Here is a 22,541-nt window from a genome sequence, read left to right as displayed (position 1 = left end):
TATATATATACTGTATATATATACACACACACAGTTTTTTTTTTTTTTACTCCTAGCCCACCCAGAATATTTTAGGCCTTTTTTTTAATTCACTCGTCAAACAACCACACAACACAGTTTTTTTTTTGTAAACCAAACTTTCCTTTTATTCAAAGTGAAAATGCCTGCAGATGCTTACACAATGACTTTCTTCTGCAGTATTCACACCATTTCCAAACTCGAAGTTAGTCACGACTATAAAAATGCTCCAGAAAACAAAACATTTGCTCATGGCTTCACAGGATGACCCTCCCCAAAAAGGCACTGAAGGAGTGTTAGCAACATATGAGCAGACACCGAAAAAGACATCCTTTAGTAGCAGTGCAGCACCTAACAAGGGTTCGAGTCTGAAGGGTGAACAAGATCCCAGATAAAAGCAGCAGAGCATCGTTCAGCTGCTCAGGTTGGGGAACATCTCCGTAAGGGTGGTCTGTTTCGCCCCCTTCGCCCCCGGGACGGTTGTTGAAGGAGAAGATACAGAGTTCGTTCCTGCTGTACCAGACAGTCTGTTTTCGGTCTTCTCTCGGTCCCTGCATCCCGTGTTGTTCCTCGCAGTCGACCGTGTCGTACTGATGTTCTTTTTCGTGTTTTCCTCGTCTGTGTCTGTGCTTGTGGAAGGCGGAGTGTGTTTTTGCCGGAGCGAGTAGCTGTTGGCTGAACCCTTCCTGCGGTCCACAGTGTTTTCACGGTTCAGCTCCTTCTGAAGTCTCATGGCCAGTCTGCGGTCCTCCTCCTCTTGCTGCCAGCGGCTCCGTAAGGCCTCCTCGTACCACGTCACTTCAGACAGGAACGTGCTGTCGGCTGAAGGAGACTCACACTGTGGAGCAGCACAGAGCCTCTTACCGAGCAGATCCGCTTCCGTCTGAAGCTCCATCTCTGAACTCTTCCTTTTCATCGAGCTGCTGTTCGGACTGTTCAACACAGACGTGTGTTCTGAGCAGCTGGAGCTGGAGCCGGAGCTGGAACTGGAGCTGGAGCTGGGACTGGAGCTGGAGCCGGAGCTGGAACTGGAGCTGGAGCTGGGACTGGAGCTGGGACTGGAGCTGGAGCCGGAGCCGGAGCCGGAGCCGGAGCCGGAGCCGGAGCTGGAGCCCAAGCTGGGACTTGAGCTGGAGGGGTTCCCGCTGTAGTCCAGCACAGACCTGCTCAGTTTGCTTGTGTCCTCCGCAGACTGAGCTGAGAGGGATTTTGTAGGGCTCAGAATGTTCTCCTGAAAAACAGGAACATTTATAAACTTGTTTTCTCCATTAACGACTGGAAATTGACCAGAAAGTGATTTATCTTCAACTAAATATGCATGAAGTTTTCACATGCAATATCATTTAAAAAGTTTGTGGCCATTTAAAGTGACAATAAAAGACATTTATTGAAGATACCTGATGATGGTCATGCGACTGAAACGTTATCAAATTTTTTTTTTTTTTTTTAAATGATCATGATTTACAAAAATCTATTACATTTAAAAAATATATTTGAAGAAATATTGGTTATTTTAAATTGTAATAAATACAGAATTTCGCAATATTATATTTTTTTACTGTATTTTGATTAAATGAATGCAGCTTTGGCAAACAGAAGAGACTTTTCAACAATATAATTAAAAACAAAAAACTAAAAAGCACAAGAGTTTGTTCCCGATCATTAATTTTATTTTGACTTTTTTAACATCTATTTTTTATATTAATACATTTTAAAGCAAAACTATTTTAGTTTGGTACAAAAAAATTAAATATAACAGTATGAAGTAACTTAACTGATTTTACTTTTATCCTATTCATCTGTAAACATGCATTGTGTTTCCCTACACATGTATATAATCAATGTCTTTCTTAACACACTCAGTTTTCCTCAGACATTTATTTACAAATGAAAAAAAAAAATACAAGAATATAACTATATATAAATAAAATAAAGCTATTGTTTCTCATGTAGCATGTTTAGTCTCAAATACATTTAAGGATTTATTGTTTGTTTGATCTGATGGATTCTGATATTCTTTCAATTTGTTTTATTTTTTAAATCATATTAATTTTAGTTGTTTTCATTTATAAAATGAAAGAAATCACCTTATTGGCCATCAGAGAGGAGGAGTCTGGGCTGCTCGGCCGCTTATGAGCCACTGGACGCAAAAACCTGACATTTAAGAGAATGTGAATGCATTAAGTGCTTGAAAACAAAATTAATAAAAAATCTCTTTCAGTACATTCAACAATAGCCAGGTCTGAAAAGATGACGAGTTACATTATACAATATACTGGGTGTAAACAGCAGCTACTCACTTCTCAATGTCCCCCGTGTTTGGTTTTGTCTTCTTTGCTGGTGGATTATGAGCAGGTTTAGAAGAACATGATGTTTCAGAGATTGGTCCTGAATTCTGCACAAACACCACAAAACAGCATTTCGAGGTTTAATGTCACGACTTTATGAATTCAGGGCATTTTTAGGCCTAAATCTGTGGACCTTTTTAAAACTCACAGAAAATGTGATTTATTTTTGGCAAGATTTAATTACATAAATATTAAAAATGTATGTTTTGTTTAAGAACTAGTAAGCAGGAATGCAGATTGTATGCAGGTTCAGCCTAAATAATGCTGTCACTTAGTAAGGGTTCAATAGTTCGGCATGTAGTTTTGTTTTGTAGTTATTAGCATAAATTCAGCAAACTATTTAGTCTGAAGGTTGAGCTTGTCAAACGCAGTCAGTGTGTGTAACACAGAGCACATGGGACGAGATTGTTTACTCTCCAGACAGACTAGTTGTGTGTTGTCAGATGTGACTGGTGTTGTGAATGACAGTGAGCTCACCAGCTCTTGGCTCAGCAGTCTGGCCATCTTCTCATCGTCCTCCAGCTGCCGCTCCTCCCGTCTCCTCCTCTCCTCCGTCGTGCGCTCCTCCTCCTCAGCCAGGAGCTGCTGGATGTACTCCTCACTGGCTCTCCTCTCGGCTTCCTCTAGAGCTCGCTTCTCCTCCAGCAGCTGTTCACAACAGGAAACCACATCATGACTCTTCACCACAACACTACATGAATAACAAATTAAAGGTCCCGTTTTTCGTGTTTTTTTGAAGCTTTGATTGTGTTTACAGTGTGCAATATAACATGTGTTCATGTTTCGCGTGTAAATAAAACAGTATTTTTCACACAATTCACTTATCTGTATACCGCTGTTTTCACTGTCAAAAAACGGGCTGATGACTTCCTTGTTCTATGAAGTCCCTCCTTCAGAAATACGTAACGAGTTCTGATTGGGCCAGCGGTTCCTGTGTTGTGATTCGACACCAGCTTAGAGCACGCTGCCCTCCTGGTAACACGATTGGACTAGTTTTGAGAAGCAAGTGTGCAGGAGCATATGCTGGAGATGTACTTATAATCACAGGAGCGCGTTTACTGACGAGATGCGCATGAAAATCGCATTCGATTTTTTTGCACATCCCTACCATCTACCGTATTTTTCGGACTATAAGTCGCACCGGACTATAAGTCGCATTTATTTAGAACCAAGAACCAAGAGAAAACATTACCGTCTACAGCCAAGAGAGGGCGCTCTATGTCTTCAGTGTAGACTACAGGAGCACTGAGCAGCATTAGAGCGCCCTCTGGCGGCTGTAGACGGTAATGTTTTCTCTTGGTTCATTTCTCTTAGTTCATTTCTCTTGGTTCATGTCAAATAAATTTTGATAAGTCGCACCTGACTATAAGTCGCAGGACCAGCCAAACTATGAAAAAAAGTGTGACTTATAGTCCGGAAAATACGGTAGTTAACAAAGCTAAACAGCGTTGCCCTTTGTGTAATAAGTTGTGTAACTGTTAAACGCACCAGCTTAAATAATAAAAATATACTTACTGGTTGTGGTCCATAAACAACGCCTTCTCCAGACAAAGAGGGAACTGCTCCATCTTTCAAGAATAATCTTTGTGCGAATCCGGCATTAAACTGATTGAGATTGAGGAAGCTGTCCTCAGCAAAATGTGGTGCACATAGTTTTACATGTGGATTATAATTTTCGGGAACAGAGTTAAACATAAATTGTAACCATTGATCTCTAAGTACAGCGTCCCTGGGAAACTCAAACAAAGGTGATTGGACTCCGAGATGAAAATAACAGCGTTTCGACGACATGGCGACAAACGCAACTCTTCCTTCTTCTCCGTCGGAGCGCAACAAGACCACGCCCCCTTTTATGTGTATTCAAGTGGGCGGAGGTTAGTCAAAAAACTGTTTTAGTGACGTCATTACTGCAGGAACTAGAGGGATGTAGTCCAAACTGGTCGTTCGATGTAGGCGAATTCTGTTAAATAAAATATCTCGCTTGGCATTGAACTTTGAGCTTTAGAATTTTACAGATATTATTTATACTCTAACAACAACATTACACACTAACTAAAATTTAAAACATGGGATCACGAAGAACGGGACCTTTAAGATTTGATTCGCTCTAATTGACAATGTGCATACGATAAAAATTTAAAAAAATAACAAATTTGAAACAATTTGAAATAAGTCTTAAATTGTACACCACTGTTTGAAAGTTTGGGGTCAGTTTTAATTTCAGATCAGAAATGAATACTTTATTAGCAAGGATGCATTAAATTGACCAAAAGTAACAGTAAAGACATTTCTTAACCTAAAAAATTTCCATTTTAAATAAACGCTGTTCTTTTGAATTTATTTCAATGAATTTGTTAAAATTGTTTTCAACATTGATAATAATCAGAGATGTTTCTTGAGCAGTAAATCATCACATTATTCTGATTTCTGAAGATCATGTGACACTGAAGACTGGAGGAATGATGCTGAAAATACAGCTTTGAATATAGCAATAAATTACATTTTAAAATATATTCAAACTGTTTTTTTTATTGTAATATTTCACAATATAACTATTTTACACTACTATTGATCAAATAAATGCAACCTTGCATAAAATACTTTTTTTGAAAAAAAAAAAAAAAAAAAAAAAAAAATATATATATATATATATATATATATTTATTTAATGGCATGATTACTATTAGAAATTCTGCTATTTTCAGACCTCAAAATTTCTTCCCAAATCTGAATAGATCATGTACTGAAATGGTTTCCATAATTTAAACAATAAATGGAAACAAGCTTATTCAGGATTTTTTTTTTTAAAGGTACAACAGCAAAAAAAAGAAAGAAAAACATAAAATAATAATATTAATAATAGTAGTAGTAGTAGTAGTAGTAGTAGTAGTAGGAGCTACTATTAAAAGCACAAAATGAACCAAAGACTTGATCTTATTGAATGATTATTATGACAGATCTCTCAAAACTTTCATTGCAGCTCAGTTTGAACACAGCATTATGCTCCATACACACTGAGCAGCACTGGACACACAAACAAAAGTCAGTTCAGTAATCCGGTCCATGTGAACCCGGGACTGCGCTCTGTAATGAGCACACCTGTCACTTCATCTATAACAGAGAAACCCTGAAGCTCTCACCTTACTGTAGTGTTAATTTCGTCACCTATTTTTAATTAAGTCTTAGTCTTAGTTTTGTGCCAAATGTCCTTGTTAGTTTTAGTCATATTTAGTCATTCACATATCTTTTTTTGTCAGTCAAGTTTTAGTCGACTAAAAGTCTCGTCATTTTAGTCTAGTTTTAGTCAAAAAATGTTAGTTTTTTTTTAAATAACACATTATTACTGATAAACATTTCAGTAAAAAAAAGTGTTTCACATATCTCAAACATTGGTTAAATGTCATAATTACCTGACAAAATACAATTGTTGAATGATTTTTGTTGGATGCAAATGTTAAATGGGGGTGGTGTTGGCGCAGTGGATAAGACACATGCCAATGGTGTGAGAGACCCAGGTTCGAATCCACTGTGAAACACCAATGTGTCCTAGAGCAGGGGTTTTCAAACTGTGGGTCGCGACCCACTTGTGGGTCACAGAATGGAACAAGGTGGGTCACACAAAGTCACTTGGCTGCAGCTAAATTTGCGTTTCAATAAAAACACACACACACACTCACACAGTTCAGTCTAGGGCTGCACGAATGTGACGAGTGGGGCGGGGCCGAGAGCCGTGGAGTGATTGGGAAATGAGCGACACCTGCAACACTCACCGGTCTCGAGAACCCCGGAGGAGATAGGAAGTATACAAAAGAGGAGCGACGACAGTGAAGGACGAGAGAGGCCACTGGGTGGCGTCTGTACTTCCCGGTCAGAGAGCACCTGTCCATCAAAAGCTCACTATCCAATCAGAGTAGATCACTGTTAACACCACCCCCATGAGATGTTTGTGTCAAAACACCAAACGAAAAACTGCGAAACGTAAGCGAAATCTGTAGCAATGAATTCAGAATCCACGATTAGCGAAAACGAATCTTTGAAAAACATTAACAAAGAATGAAGCATATTTGAAGAGCCTGTTAAATTTGTGCGACTGAGTTAATTTTTTTTCATTTTCATAGTGTTTTTCTTCTTTTGTAATGGCATATTTTTGATAGTTTCTGAAAAAGTTACGTTCAGTTTTATAAAGTTTCGTTCATTATTATTGAAACAAATGTAATTCCATAAGCAGGGCACAAATGCAGGATTAATTGTAACACTACAAGATTTAAACATTTCCACGTAACAAAATGTACAAAAGTTTGCAATATTTCCTTGATGTATCATCTCTGTTTAGAAAAAAATTTGCCAAAGTTCAGAAGTCTTTTGAAGATATTGCTGAACATTTATTTAACCATCACAAAAATAAATATATTTTTTTTATTATTATTTAAAATGAGACACATCTGTTTATTATAATTTTTTACCAATTTCACAATTATTTTAATCTCAAAACTGTGTTAGATAGCTCTGCTTTGCTTCTCATGCTTTTCTAAATAAGTGTTGGATTGTGCTCCGTTCTCGCCGACACAAACGGAAGATCATGAATGTATTTTCTGCAACAAAACACAGCAGCGCAGATTACAGTTCACTAGAGTGAGCCTGCTTCACGTTTTTATGGACACTACATATTTTAACGTCTGTAAACAAAAATTAAAACTGAAATATTAGTAGTGAAAATTTTTTATTTTTATTAAATACTTAATTTCTGTCATCAAACTTTTAAGATTAGGCTTAAAGTAATGTCAATCGTTTTCTTATTTTTTTTTATATATATATATTTTGGTGGGTCGTGAAATAGATTACACTTGTCTAGGTGGGTCGTAGAATGGAAAAGTTTGGGAACCACTGTCCTAGAGCAAGACACTTAACCCCTAGTTGCTCCAGAGGTGTGTGACCTCTGACATAGCAATTGTAAGTCGCTTTGGATAAAAGCGTCAGATAAATGTAAATGTAAATGTGTCTGGTTTTCAAATTCTGATTTAGGAGACACGTTCACAAATGATTAACCTGATCACATTTTTTTACTTTATTGATACTGCTTTTAATCGTAATGCAAAGACTGGTCATCGGGACATAAGCTGTCATATACAATAAAAGAGCCTGCGCAGCAACAGGAAATATAATTTAACACAAAAAGCCTGCCTAGACGGTGGACTTGCACTCAGGAATTTTTTTTTATTTTGTATTTTTTGAGCGGCGTGTGGACAAATTCTTTTTACGCACACACTATTTTATTTCTTGATAACAGACCGCTGCTAATTATAACACACAAATATCGAGCCTCTTCCTTCGACCTAGCATGTCGTCGTCGCTCGCTCATCACTTGTGTTCGCTTTGGGTGTTGTGTGTTCAGCAGTTTTGTGTTGCAGCCACAGGCTGGCAGCAACAGGAGTATGAGAACTGTAACTTGAGCAACAGCGGGAAGCCGCAAACTCGTTCTGAAATTTTAAAGGCGTAACAGTTGATGAAAAAGCAGAGACGATTGTAGACGAAAATGAAGAGAGATTTTATCTTAGTTTTTATTTTATGCAAAACATTTTCGTCTCCTCTTTTTTCGTCAACAATAATGCATGTTAATTTAGTCTTAGTCAGCGTTTTTGGACAGTGGTGCAGTATTGTCATCGTCTCGTCTTAGTCATGAAAAAAAAGGTTGTTGACGAACATATTTCGTCTTGTCTCGTCTGACGAAATTAACACTACCTTACTGATCTGATCCTCATACTCTTTCCTCAGCTCTCCCGGCGGACACACGCGGGGTCTCGGGATCATTACTGGGGAAATAGACTGCAGAAGTAATTATAATGAACGCAACATGCATTAACATGAAACAGTTCATGAAACATGAACATGAAACACATATTGCTTCAGTCGAGCTCTTCTCTCTGTACCAGCATCATCGTCGTCCTCGATCCCCTGCGCTCTCCGCTCACACTGAGTGGGAAAAGCCTCCTGTATGCGTCTCCACAGATCCTCGTTCACCAAGGTCTTCTTCCGGCTGTTGAGTCGCGCCCAAGTGGACACACGTTTCCGGCAGAGCGGACAGCACATGTTGGACTTGTCCACGGTTTGCATGAAGCAGGGTTTGCAGAAGGTGTGCATGCAGGGCAAAGTGACCGGCTCCAGGAATATGTCCAGACACACCGGACAAAGGCAGTCTGAACGCTTGAGACCCCCGGAGCTTTCTTCCTCTCCAGACACAGGAGGCATCCTAAGAGACGTCTCTACACTCACTGTGTGAGGTCTCTCTCTCTCGCTGTCAGGTTCAACAGCAGCACACCACATTCAGCTGAAAGACCAAACAACAGCAACAATTATTACCTGCTAGCAAAGGTTGAACACTCCTGCATTAGATGCTTTCATCCAATTAAACCTCTGTTTATTCAAATCAACAAATCAAGAACTCAGTAACTATTACACGCCTACAATCATGCACATCACATAGATAACCAGCTACTTATGAAATAAATAAAGCCATAGTTAATTATATATATATATATATATATATATATATATATATATATATACACATTAACCTGTGCGAATTGTACCACAACACGCCCAAATTTTTCATTATTATTATCATTATTAAGCATATTTTCGTTCAAATATATTGTCAGATTCTGTCCAAATGAACTGACTTATTTGACAGAAGTTATGCTATTTTATGCTAACTCATATCTTTGTAGCAGTGTGAGGGATTACTGTAAGATAACACTGATGTAAACCGTTCATTATTCAAAGCAGTTAACGTCAAGTTGTTAAAACGGTCTATGGATGTGAGTGTCAATGAAAGATTCAAAGTATTACAATTCACACTTACTTATTTATTCAAGGCCCCAAATTCCCGGGAAATGTTGCGCCCTCCTCCTCCTCGCGCCTGTGAAGCAACGAGCGCCGGGAACTGAAGTATATTTCAAAATAAAAGTCACTCGGTTTTATTGTGGACTGCTAGTTCGCATCAGATGGATGGATGGATGATGCACATTAAAAGTCAAACTAAACTAAACTGAAATTAACGAGAATAGTAATAAAAAACGCTTTTCCATTATTTTTTTGTATTGCTTAATTTACATAACAAGACAGGGAACCACAAGGAGCAAGGATGAAAACAAAGTTGTAGTCGATGTAGACATTATAAAGAAAAAAATATTAAATTTATAAATATTTTGACAGAGAAACATAACTTTTCAGATTTTCTATTAAGATTTTTGAAATATTTGAAGCTAAGCTGTTCTTCATTTGATATTGGTTTGATGAAGCATTAAAAAGCTTAACAATCAAATGTTTCACTGACCAGAAAGGCTGAAAGAAAATTTGAAAGAAAAATGAATCAGATCATTGCCCATAAGGAGCTTTATTTGTCCAAGCTGAATGCCTTTTCAAACCGTGTAAAAACTGAATATGTCGGTTTAATACATCTGATAACCTACTTTATAGCAATGGCCTGTGACACTTTACACCAGGTATGTGAAACACCAGCTGTATGTTTATAATTAGAAACCTAGCTTTGTTAGCTAATATTAACTGGACCCAGGCTGAAGGATCTTACAAAACAAGCCGTTCTTCTCAGGATAACATTGCATTGCTGCCAAAAATGGCCAACACAGCTGCACACATTTTCCAGCTATGTGTTAAAGATTAAGGACATTCGTTAGTATCTTTGTATTTGTTACAGTAGATCCGACACTGTTGCTTTTGTCATCATTTATTAGTGGCACATGTTTGAGATGAACGAAAATGACTCCAGTCTATTTGTTAAAGTTGATCATTCATACCGAACTGCTTCAGTTTTTTACATTAAAGAAACAATAACCAGAGAAAGGAAATGTGCTGACTGGTTTGATTACTTCATTCAGTCTCTCTGTTGTCACCCTATTAACATTCTGGCCTCAAATATAGCATAAAATTGAACAGGTTTTGAACAAGTTAGATATAAGAAATAAAGGTCATAAACCCATGATCTTTTGAGAATACTCGGGAAAGTATTTGCAACACTATTACAATTTAGTCTAACTAAAACTAACATGTTAGACCACATTATTTTCTCAAAACTATATATCATCAATAGTTATACAGTTTAAAAACAGCAACAACGAGCAAGTGAGATAATTCGGCCTTCTTTAATCATGTACGATCCTGTGACCTTTGAGTGATACACAATGATTGATTCTTGTGTGATTTAGGATGCAGGGTAGGTCTCTAAACTATTATTATATGATGCCTTTAGAGCTCACCATGAAAGGACAGAAGATATGTTATTAATATTCAATAGGCAACAGTTTACAAAAACAACTATACATTGTAGAAAGGTTTATAAGAAGAGTGAAATATCAGCCTATAGGTTTGTCTTTATGTTCAGGAGATGGACTGGAGGGAGACGAGATGTTGTTAGGACTCTGTGTTCTTCCTCTGTTTCGCAGCGCAGAGATCTGCTGCTCCATTTCTTCAAGAATGGTTCTACTCAGTGACTGGAGAACAACATGAGGGACAATATGTAAGAAAACAGAGAAAAATATACAGCAGTCTAGTGCTTTAATTATTAGATTAGAATATTAATGAGGTATTGCTATTGATCATAATGTATTCTGTCTCACCTGATTCTCAGCCAGTGCCTCTTTGGCCATGTAATGCTCTCGTTTGATCTTAATTTCCACCTCCTCAGGAATATCTGGCACCATCCAGTCAATAATACGCCCAATCAGGAGAACAACATGCTGAAAAAAAACAACAACATTAGCATCAACGATTAAAATTGTGCGCTGTCTTCATTTTATAATCATCGTCTATATCAAATCTATCGTCAGGCACTTTATACTGAAAACTCCTAAAATATATACTAAAAAACGAAACTTTTGTATATTACTTTTAGTAATCATTTCATAATTAAAAGTAAAGTACGTTTTATGTACTGTATACTAAATGTTTTTAGTTTTAGGAAGTAACATAACGTGCCCATCTTCAGAACAAATGTACATGCAAAGTAAAAAAAAAAGGGATGCCAGACTGTGCACCTCAAATATAATGACGAAACTCAGTCGAATGGCCAGCAGATGATAGTAATCTTGTGTGGGCTGTCCTTTATCATCCCTTAGGCCTCGATATCTGGAGAAAAAAAACTCTTAATAAGCCTCTTTGTTCAAGTTCAAGTTCAGTTTTTTTATAAAGCACAAATAAAAATGGCCACAGGCCGACCAAAGTGCTGTACAAGTTAGGAAAAATAAAAGGTTAAGTACTCTAAAGTCAGCAAGATAGTTTAAAACAGAACACTTATAAAGTACACAAATAGTAGCAAACAATTTATGATAGAACACTACTATAAGCTAAAAGCAACCGAGAATAGATAAGTTTTGAGACATGATTTGAACTCAGACAAAGTGGAGGCAGATCTAATATGGAGTGGGAGCTTATTCCACAGTGTTGGGCAAGCCACTTCAAAGGCTCCGTTACCCCTCGATTTTAGCCGGGTTGTGGGAATCTGAAGGAGGAGCTTATCTTTGGATCTAAGGCCTCTAGTGGGAAGGTAGGGATGAAGTAGATCAGACAAATAAGAAGGTGCTAAATCATTTAATGATTTAAAAACCAGTAGTAAAATTTTGAAATCAATTCTAAAATTAATCGGAAGCCAGTGAAGGGATCTTAGGAGGGGGGTGGCATGATCAAATTTCCTCTTTCCCTTCAGAAATCTCGCCGCTGCATTTTGAACGACCTGTAGACGTGACGTTTGGGACTTAGATATACCAGAGTATAGGGAATTGCAATAGTCTAGCCGAGAGGTAATAAGAGCATGGATAGCAGTCTCCATGGAGCTCTTAGGGAGAAAAGATTTTATTTTTGTTAAAGAGCGAAGAGAGAAGAAGCTGGACCCAATGACTGCGCTTATCTGCTTGTCAAATTTGAGGCACCTATCTACCATCACACCTAGATTCCTTACTTGGGGAGAGGAATCATTCCTAACATTAAATATCTCGACATGAAAAGCCAGGATGTTCCCAGACACAAAGATTTCTAGGTGTTATTTAGAGTGGTACATCTTTGTATGCACATCCCATTTTATAAAAATATTAATTATCATTCAAACCCACTAAGCACAGTTATGTCCAAAAGATGTGTTTTCTACGTCTTTGTCACTAGAGGCATACGTTGAAAAGACGCCCACAGAGGAGCCAGAATGAAAGTTTTTATGACGTCTGTTTTGGACGTGATCTGCACGTCTGATATAGACGCTCATGGAACCTCAAGGTTAAACACTAGTTCTGTCACAATCCAAAGATGTGTGAGTTACAGATGCTAAGATGTCTAAAGGTGTGAGCAAAGTTTCTTTTATTTTCATGATTTTTGGACAAACTCAAACTGTTTGTGAGTTGATTTGCAATTACAAAAGGAAAATACAGCTCTGGAAAAAATTAAGAGACCACTTAACACAGATTTCTCTATGTTAAGTGGTCTCTTAATTTTTCCAGACATTTGAACTAGTGTTTAACCTTGAGGTTCCATGAACGTCTATATCAGACGTGCAGATCACGTCCAAAACAGACATCATAAAAACTTTCATTCTGGCTCCTCTGTGGACGTCTTTTCAACGTACGCCTCTAGTGACAAAGACGTAGAAAAGACATCTTTTGGACATAGTGGGAAGGTTTGGATTCAATAAGGCTCAGTTTTCCCCCATTAAAAGTGACAGTAAAGAATTACTGAACATTGTTCCAAAAAAAAAATATATATATCTGTTTCAAACAAATGCTGTTATTTTGACCTTTCTATTCATCAAATAATAAAAAAAAAAAAAACATTACTGGTTTCCACAAAAATAGGAAACAGCCAAACTGCTTTGATCATTGATAATAATCAGAAATGTTTCTTGAGCAACAAATCAGCATATAAGAATGATTTCTGAAGGATCACATGACACTGAAAATTGGAGTAATAATGCTGAAAATACAGCTTTGTTCACAGCAATGAATTGCATTTCAAAATATATTCAAATAGAAAACCGTTATTTTAAACATATATCACAATATTACTGTTTACACTGAATTTTTATCAAATAAATGCAACCTTGGTGAGCAGAAGAGACTTCATTCAAAATTCTACAATCCTGCTAACCACAAACTGTTGAACAGTAGAGTATAGAAATGGTATATGAAGAGTTTGATCTTCACCTGCATGTCAAGTTGCTTTGGGTGAAGTTTGCAGGGGCCACTGAGAGGGTGAAGTTGACATATCCTCTCATGCTGCCTGTAGTGTAGCGATAATAGAGCCGTGGCAGGAAATCAGACGTGAAGGAAATCAGGAAAGCCTGGCAAGACATCAAACAAGATATGCAGACTGTTTAATTAACTTAATTTTGGACTGAAATTTTGTGCATTAAAACTGTAAATAAGCTCACAATTTAGTGTTGATCAGACTAACGGTGATAGCAGGGCCAAGAAAACCAATGGTGCACACTGGAAGACTGATCCCAGAACTTTGAGATGATTACATTTTGCAGGACAAGGTTGAAAATGTATGTTTTCGACAATTTTTAATCTTTTTATTTATTTATTATTTTTATTTTTTTTGACCAGTGGTTCAAATTTTTTATCTAAAGGAAAATCCATGAAAGTACTGAATATACTGCAGGTGGCATTAGAGGCACTAGAGAGCAGATTAAGATACATTCAGATTGGTGCTTTGTCTATGGAAGTAAAATAATGACATGTCTTTGAAACAAAAAAGCTTAGGAAAATAAAAACAAAAAAACTGGAAAATAATGCATTGCATTAAAAGCACTTGCATTTTAATGCCTTGTATTTCCAAGGCTTGCATTTTAGGTCCTGAAATTTAACATAGTTGTTCGTTTAAGCTGTGAATATTTCAATTAAAAATATTTCACACACCTTTTCATAATTAAAAAATCAATAATTCATATTCACGTTCCAGAATTCACTTCCAAAATATTCAATTGGTTTAAAAATACGATGTATAATATTGAACAGGCAGATTTCGGTCCATTTTATTTCACTTTCCAAATTCGCTTCCACAAATTCAGTGGTTAAAATTCGGCAGATAATTCGCTCTTTCACATCCGGAAGCTGCAGGAATAGCAGTAGAGCACAGAGGCATGATCTCCATCTGCTGTCAGTCGCTCACCAGCAGGTGCTGCAAGCGGCTGCTGATTAAGACCAAAGCAACAGGTGGATTAAGTAATACCGTTACAAAAACTGATCTGCATAAATGGAGCAGGCGCTAAGCAGAAGTTTTGATTATCGGGGCATGTGGAAAAGCTGATTGTGTGAATGTTTATTTCAACATCTTTGCCTTTACCACTGTTAATGTGTCACGGTTGGTAAACCGTGATCTCTGGGTTTTGCACTTTGTGGGTGAAGTCTGTGTGTTACGCGTCTGCACTGATTAGTTTATGGGCGTCTCCGTTAATTGTCATCAGCAGTTGTCATCATTACCCTCTCTATATAATGGTTTGTCTCACGTCTTGTGTTTGTGAGAGCATTGTTTCATGTTGGTTAACCGTGCTTTGCTTTGTGTTGTGTTCTGCGTTTTGGATGTCCGTGTCTTCCCCCGGAACCTCGTCCACTCTTCGCAACCACCACAAGCATCACAACTTACCTTCGGCTCGATTCCCCGCAGTTCCTGTGCCACCCTCTCCTGCTGCCAACTCACCACCGCCATCTGGATTCATCACCTCCTTCCACCATCTCGGACTGTATCTTCTTCCCAGCGTTGTTTGTGTTCCAGTTTGTTTGGTTATCGTCTCTCATTAAAACTTTGTTTATACTCGCACTTGTTTCCAGCTTCTCCTTCACCCAGTCGTCACATAATGCAATGCATAATTTTTTTCAGTTAGCAGTGTTGGGGAAAGTTACTTTTAAAAGTAATGCCTTACAATATTGCGTTACTCCCTAAAAAAGTAACTAAATACGTTACTTAGTTACTTTTTATGTAAAGTAGGGCTGGGATAAACGATTATTTTTTTAACGATTAATCTAGCGATTATTTTTTTTTCGATGCATCGATTAATCTAACGTTTAATTTTTTCCAGACCGATTCGATTTCGATTATCTCCCCATTAATTGACTACTAACAATTTATACATGTTGATTTACATATCTGAATGAAAAAAACATGAATTCCTTAACATTGCAATATATGTTTATTGCTCTTAAAATTACAAAATAAAAGACTGACTAAGAATGCATTACTTTGCACTTGTATAGAGATAGCATTCAATAAAACCTTGAAGCCTTGAAAACACATAGCTTACTGAAACAAGCTTACTGAACACATAGGGCCTAGCTTACTGAAAAAAAGTTCTTCTTTCAGATGAAAATAACAACAACTTGATGTCTAGCATTCAATAAAAAAGTTCACCCAAAATACTCGTTTAGAGCAGTTGAAAGAATACAGTAACCAATGTAAACTTTAGGGCTTTAAGCTAATACAGAGAGTGCTTTTCCCAAAAAAAAAAAAAAATTTAACAGTGGGAGCCAGCAGCCTGTCATGGAGAAAAAAAATCTCCGAATGCTCCACGTGAAACTTTGGCGTTCCGCCCTTTTTCTATCGTGTCTAATGATTTTGGTTAATATTCATGAGGGGAGGGGGGTGGGGGAAGAGAGAGAGAGAGCGCTCGTGTAGTTTGAAGACTGTGAGTGAAACTGCGCGTGAAACTTAGGTGTTTCGCCCTTTTTCTATCGTGTTTAATGATTTTGAATAATATGCACAAGAGAGAGAGAGAGCAAGAACCACTCGTGTTGTTTGAAGACTGTTAGTGCGCGCGCAGCCGGGGCTTTCTCTCGTACGCGCCCTGTCACTGTCACTCACCGATCAAATAAGGCTTTGACAGCCGCCAAAAAAAAAGATCAATGCAGAAAACGATGACCTCGACGCGTTGTCCCAGCCCTAATGGAAAGTAATGTGTTACATTACTTTTGCGTTACTTTCACGTTACTTTTTAAATATGAGCAGGGCTTGATTGTTTTTAATATAAGAAGTTCTATTAATAGCAAATGTAAAAGCCCTTTCACATCAAAAAGTGTAATGAATAAACCTCAGGCTGAAGGAAAAGTAAATTCACGTCTGTACAGTGGAACACAGGAGAAGAAGGTTCAACACTCTTCAGCAATAAAAAAAAAACAATGAAGCACAATTGTTAGTTTATCTAAAGTCATTTTTTAATTATTAGTATGGTTGAACTGGATCATTAAAGGTCAGCAGCAAAGACACTGTTAATAAAATGGGAATAGATACATTTGTGTTATTTAATATATTTAGTTATTGCAGGTTTGCGTCATATTCTGAGTTTGCATTTCACTGTTTTGATTAATTTTGATGAATACTAAATCTGTTTTGTTTTTTGTTTTTTTGTGAGTGGGATGAATTAATGCACATTCACATATAGTCTAGAACTACAGTAACATGTTCACACACTGCACACAACGCCTCCATACTTCCATTTCTCCCAACATGGGAACAGGAGGCTTGTCAGTCAAAAAATGGGAATACAAAGTAACTGGCGTTACTTTTTTGAAAAAGTAACTGAGATATTTTCTTGTAAATTAAAAAGTAATGCGTTACTTTACTAGTTACTTGAAAAAAGTAATCTGATTACATAACTCGCGTTACTTGTAATGCATTACCCCCAACACTGTCAGTTAGTGCTATTCAGCATGCTTTTTTGTTTCAAAGACATATGTCATTATTTTACTTCCATATTTGTCCCAAAAGATCACTATAAATTAAAAAAGAAACTTACATTACTGATGACAGCCAGGTAGGAAATGAACTTTAGGATGGTCAGCCAGATCCCAATGTCTTGTGCTCTTTCCACAACAGGCCTGCGGTACTCACACACAAACTTCTGGGCATCGAGACGCACCTCCACCCAATTATTTATCAAAGCAAACAATGGAGCCAAGGGACAGGCTGCTACAAAGATGGTGATGAAGCCAAACTGTAGAACTGACAAGATAAAGAGTTTCAAAATCAGCCTTCATCTGAGCTGAATGGTAATGCCATTTAATTTGAAAGCCACAAAAAATTTTAGTTTTTGATATAATGGTAATATATATTGTGTTGCAAGTGAGATAAAAAATTAAAACTAATCTCTTCTAAACAGGCATACTATAAATGTTATTTATATACACACACACATGTATATATATATATATTTATATATACACACACACTGTCATGATCTTGGCTTCTTCTCCTCTTTCTCTGTCTCCCTCTTGTGGTCACATATTCACACTATCACGCACACACATCCACTCCTCCGCTCATTATCACTTTCAGCTGTTTCCCCTTTCGTTCCCTTCTCCTCACCTGTCCCTTATTTTGCCCTTGATTGTCTCTGCTTCTTATTCCCTCTTTCTAGCCCTGTCTTGTTGTCGGATTACTCGATGACCTCTCGTGAGACACGTCTGTTTCCTAGTCCTGTCCTGTCTTGTCCGTGGATTGTGGGGTCATTGCTGCTACTGTGAGTTATATTGTCATTGGACTGTGTATTATCCAGCTGTGCCTGTTTGCAGAGTACCTGTGCAGCGCTTGCCCTTGGCTGTTCACTCTGCCGGCTGTCTTCACTGTTTTTCGGACTGGCTGTATGCATCTCGGGGTCCCTGCCTCTGCCCTCGTGGAAATTTATGTAGTTTTTCTTAGACCCAGTCGTCTGCTATTCCTGTTTTTGGCTCTGATAAAAGCCTGTGATTTTTGTTCTATATTATTCAGTGAAGACAATTTGCTTTATTAAAGACTGTTAACTGCACCCCGCCCTGGTCGTCCATCGTTCTTACCCATAACAGAATAATCCGACCAGAAGATGGACCAGGCGAGTGGTAATCCCCTTCAGAGTGCTGTTGAGCTCCAGGGTGCTCTGCTGGGCAAACATGAGGAGGATTTATCCGCCACGAGACGTGCCGTAGAATCCCTGACCGCCCAGCTCTCGGGTCTAACCCAGCAGTTACACCACTACCGTCATGAAACCACTGCTTCAGCCGGACAGTGCGACTCTTCTGAGCCACGCATAAACAACACGCCGTGCTACTCTGGTGAGCCTTCACAATGTCGAGCCTTCCTCACCCAATGTGAAGTTGTATTTTCTCTCCAGCCGTCCACTTATGCCAAGGATCAATCTAAGGTGGCTTATGTGATGTCACTTCTCAATGGACGAGCTCGAGAGTGGGCGGCAGCGAACTGGGAGGCAGAGGTAGACTGCATCTCTAAGTTTTCTCTGTTCAAAGAGGAGATGATCCGAGTATTTGACCGGTCTGCACATGGTGATGAAGCATCCCACCTCCTATCCACCTTGCGCCAGGGGAGGAGGTCAGTCACAGATTTTTCTATTGAGTTTCGTACTCTGGTCACTACGAGTGGATGGAACGGTCCGGCACTAATCTCCCATTTTCTCGAGGGCTTGAACTCTGAGATTAAGGATGAGGTCTTTGTCCGAGAGGTCCCTGACAATTTCGACTCCCTTGTCGAGCTGGCTCTTTGCATCAAAAGACGCTTCAAGATGCGACGAAGGGCTCGCAGGATTATGGATCGCCTATGCATGTTCTGTGCTGCCTCTGATCACTTTGCCTCCAGGTGCCCAGTAAAAGCCAGCGCTCGTCAGTAGGCGGAGGGTTACTGACGAGCGCTACATCATGGGTCTCTCCGTCTAAGTCCTGCACTTCCCTTCCCGTACACCTCCGCTGGCTGGGATCGTCTGTTTCCTGCTCAGCATTGCTTGATTCGGGGGCGGAGGGGAACTTCGTTGATGAGACCTGGGCTTTAAAACAAGGTATTCCCCTCTTAGATTTACAAGACTCCACCCCCCTGTCCGCCCTAGATGGTAGTTCCCTTCCTAGGGTACAGAGAAGGACTTCACCATTGACTCTTACTGTTTCAGGAAATCATAGAGAGAAAATTTTATTTTTCATTCCCCTTTTACTCCTGTGGTTTTAGGCCACTTGTGGTTAGTGCTCCATAACTCCCAGATTAACTGGGCGGAAGGCACTATTCTTTCTTGGAAATTGTCTTGTCATGTCGATTGTCTGTCTTCTGCTGTGCCCCTGTCTTGCCCGTAACTGTTTTTCAGTAAGAGCCAGGTGATTTGTCTGGAGTTCCGGAGGAGTATCACGATTTGTGGGAGGTCTTCAGTCGTTCCCAGGCCACTTCTCTCCCCCCTCATCGCCCGTATGACTGCAGTATAGATCTTCTCCCAGGTACAACGCCCCCCCAAGGTAGACTTTACTCATTATCCGCCCCCGAGAGGGAGGCGCTCGAGAAATACCTTTCTGATTCGCTCAACGCCGGTACCATCATTCCTTCCTCGTCTCCAGCGGGAGCCGGTTTCTTCTTTGTTAAAAAGAAAGATGGCTCCATGCGTCCCTGCATAGACTATCGGGGTTTAAATGATATCACTGTCAAGAATCGTTATCCATTACCACTGATGTCATCTGCCTTCGAAGTCTTGCAGGGAGCTAAGATTTTCACAACGCTCGACTTACGTAACGCCTATCACTTAGTGCGTATCAAGGAGGGGCATGAATGGAAGACTGCGTTTAACACGCCCCTAGGGCACTTTGAATACCGGGTTCTTCCTTTCGGATTGGTTAACGCCCCCGCGGTCTTTCAAGCCTTAGTCAATGACGTCCTACGGGACATGATCAACGTTTTTGTGTTTGTCTACCTTGATGATATTCTGATCTTTTCGCCATCACTCCAGGTGCACGTCCAACACGTTCGTCGTGTTCTTCAGCGTCTACTAGAGAATCGACTTTATGTAAAAGCCGAGAAATGTTCTTTCCACGCCCCCTCAGTTACATTTCTGGGTTCGGTCATCTCGGCAGAGGGGATTAGTATGGACCCCGCTAAGGTCCAGGCGGTTACCGATTGGCCCGTGCCCGACTCCCGTCTCGCGCTACAACGTTTTCTCTGGTTTGCTAATTTTTATCATCGTTTTATACAAAATTTCAGTCAAGTAGCCGCACACCTTACAGCTCTAACCTCAGTCAAGTCCCAGTTTAGATGGTCAGATTCTGCGCAGACTGCGTTCGACGTTCTAAGATCTCTTTTTACTACCGCGCCTATCCTTCTTACTCTTGACTTCATTAAACAATTTATAGTCGAGGTCGATGCCTCTGAAGTAGGGGTCGGGGCTGTGCTTTCCCAGCGCTCCACCGCTGACGGAAAGATACACCCCTGCGCTTTTTTCTCTCACCGTCTTTCTCCTGCTGAGCGCAATTACGACGTGGGCAACCGCGAACTACTCTCCATCCGTCTAGCGTTAGGCGAATGGCGTCAGTGGCTAGAAGGAGCTCCCGTTCCTCTTATCGTCTGGACAGATCACCGTAACCTATATATCCGCAAGGCCAAAAGACTAAACGCTCGTCAGGCCCGCTGGGCTTTATTCTTTACCCGTTTCGATTTTACCATCTCGTATCGTCCGGGTACCAAGAACGTCAAGCCCGACGCGCTATCTCGTCTTTTTGACTCCTCTGCATCTTCAGAACCTGAGGAGATTATTCCCCCGGGTCATGTTGTTGGCACGACCGTCTGGGGAATAGAGAAGCTGGTGAAGCGTTCTCTTTCTCATGTCATAGTCCCGCGCAACTGCCCTAAGGGGCTCCTTTTGGTACCTGTATCCGCGCGTCGAGCTGTCCTTCAATGGGGACACACCTCTAAATTGACAGCCCATCCTGGCGTCCGGGGCACCACCGCTTTTATCCGTCAGCGCTTTTGGTGGTCTTCTTTAGAATGAGACGTGTGACGGTTTATTGCTTCCTGCGATACATGCACTCAGACTAAGGCTGACAATTCCCCTCCGGCCGGTCTACTTTGTCCGTTACCGGTTTCAACCCGACCTTGGTCTTACTTAGCTCTCGACTTTATCACCGGGCTTTCCTCTCTCAGAGGGTAACGCCGTTATTCTGACCGTGGTAGATCATTTTTCTAAGTCTGCCCATTTTATTCCACTCGCTAAACTCCCCTCTGCCAAGGAGAATGCCCAGATCATGGTTGATCATGTTTTTAAACTACATGGTTTACCCACTGATATTGTGTCTGATAGAGGCCCCCAATTTTCTTCTCAATTTTGGAAAGAGTTTTGTTGCCTGATTGGGGCATCCGTTAGCCTTTCGTCCGGGTTTCATCCCCAGACAAACGGTCAAGCTGAACGGACTAATCAAATTGTCGCCTGTATGCTCCGCAGTCTCACCCATCAGAATCCCGCATCATGGTCACAGCAGCTTTCCTGGGCCGAATACGCCCATAATTCGCTCCCCTCCTCTGCTACTGGTCTTTCGCCCTTTCATTGCTGTCTCGGTTATCAACCTCCGATATTTGCGTCCCAAGACTCTGAATCTAATGTTCCGTCAGTGCAAGCTTTTATTAGCCGTTGCAAACGCACCTGGAGGAGAGTGCGATCTGCTCTCTGTCGAGGTAGAAGACGCATGACAGTTACGGCCAATATGCGCAGAATTAAGAGTCCTCGCTACGTTTGCGGCCAAAGAGTGTGGTTATCCACTTCAAATTTACCTCTTCAGTCCGAGTCACGTAAATTGTCTCCCCGCTTTGTCGGACCATTTCGCATTGTTAAAGTCATTAATCCTGTAGCAGTAAAGCTTCACCTTCCGCCTAATTTACGCCGGGTCCATCCCGTGTTTCACGTCTTTTGCATTAAACCGGTCATCCGTCCCCCATCTCGCCCGGTCCGCCTCCCTAGTCTTGCCGATGATACCCCTATCTACAGGGTTCGCCGCATCCTCGACATGCGCCGTCGGGGACACTGTCGTCAATATCTGGTCGACTGGGAGGGGTATGGTCCTGAGGAGAGAAGTTGGGTTCCCTCCCGGGACGTCCTGGATCCTTCACTCATCAATGATTTCCTCCGGACCCGCCAGTCGTCCTCAGGAGCGCCAGGGGGCGCTCGTTGAGAGAGGGGTACTGTCATGATCTTGGCTTCTTCTCTTCTTTCTCTGTCTCCCTCTTGTGGTCACATATTCACACTATCACGCACACACATCCGCTCCTCCGCTCATTATCACTTTCAGCTGTTTCCCCTTTCGTTCCCTTCTCCTCACCTGTCCCTTATTTTGCCCTTGATTGTCTCTGCTTCTTATTCCCTCTTTCTAGCCCTGTCTTGTTGTCGGATTACTCGATGAC

The 22,541-nt window shown here is 40.2% G+C and overlaps 2 protein-coding genes across 3 annotated transcripts in view; both read right to left on the bottom strand.

The window, feature by feature from the left end:
- Positions 1-372: 372 nt before the first annotated feature.
- On the bottom strand, positions 373-8,657 carry LOC132123089 (E3 ubiquitin-protein ligase rnf168-like). 2 transcript variants are annotated; one of them, XM_059533630.1, is made up of 7 exons: positions 8,294-8,657; positions 8,106-8,176; positions 2,844-3,014; positions 2,319-2,413; positions 2,106-2,172; positions 1,120-1,249; positions 373-972 (listed from the first exon to the last, which is right to left on the bottom strand). In XM_059533630.1, exons 1-7 carry the CDS (start codon positions 8,610-8,612, stop codon positions 431-433), a joined length of 1,395 nt encoding a protein of 464 aa, XP_059389613.1. In that variant the 5' UTR covers positions 8,613-8,657; the 3' UTR covers positions 373-430. The 2 variants fall into 2 exon arrangements, 1 of the variants encoding a protein (XP_059389613.1); XR_009426457.1 differs by lacking the exons at positions 373-972; positions 1,120-1,249; positions 2,106-2,172; ... (1 more) ...; positions 2,844-3,014; positions 8,294-8,657 and adding an exon at positions 5,411-5,506 and having other exon boundaries at positions 8,106-8,238.
- Positions 8,658-9,721: 1,064 nt separating this feature from the next.
- The window catches only part of LOC132123066 (anoctamin-7-like), a 34,443-nt gene continuing 21,623 nt past the window's right edge, over positions 9,722-22,541 (bottom strand). Inside the window, exons 19-23 of the mRNA XM_059533590.1 lie at positions 17,152-17,357; positions 13,565-13,701; positions 11,417-11,507; positions 11,000-11,119; positions 9,722-10,873 (exon numbers count right to left, since the gene is read on the bottom strand). Of these exons, the coding sequence (XP_059389573.1) occupies positions 10,736-10,873; positions 11,000-11,119; positions 11,417-11,507; positions 13,565-13,701; positions 17,152-17,357 (692 nt within the window). The 3' untranslated portion in view covers positions 9,722-10,735. The remainder of the gene's footprint in view (positions 10,874-10,999; positions 11,120-11,416; positions 11,508-13,564; positions 13,702-17,151; positions 17,358-22,541) is intronic.

Source organism: Carassius carassius, chromosome 41 (genome assembly GCF_963082965.1).
Source record: "Carassius carassius chromosome 41, fCarCar2.1, whole genome shotgun sequence".
Classification (NCBI taxonomy): Eukaryota; Metazoa; Chordata; class Actinopteri; order Cypriniformes; family Cyprinidae; genus Carassius; species Carassius carassius.
The sequence above is the reverse complement of the archived record's forward strand: the minus strand, read 5'-3'. Positions and strand labels throughout refer to the sequence as shown.

Coding starts and splice junctions, on each gene's coding strand:
- LOC132123089 (XM_059533630.1), bottom strand. CDS start 8,612: ATGCCTCCTGTGTCTGGAGAGGAAGAAAGCTCCGGGGGTCTCAAGCGT. Junction 3,015..8,105: donor ATGAGGATCAGATCAGTAAG/GTAGTGTTAATT, acceptor TGTTGTGAACAG/CTGCTGGAGGAGAAGCGAGC. Junction 973..1,119: donor CAGCTTGGGCTCCAGCTCCG/GCTCCGGCTCCG, acceptor CCAGCTGCTCAG/AACACACGTCTGTGTTGAAC.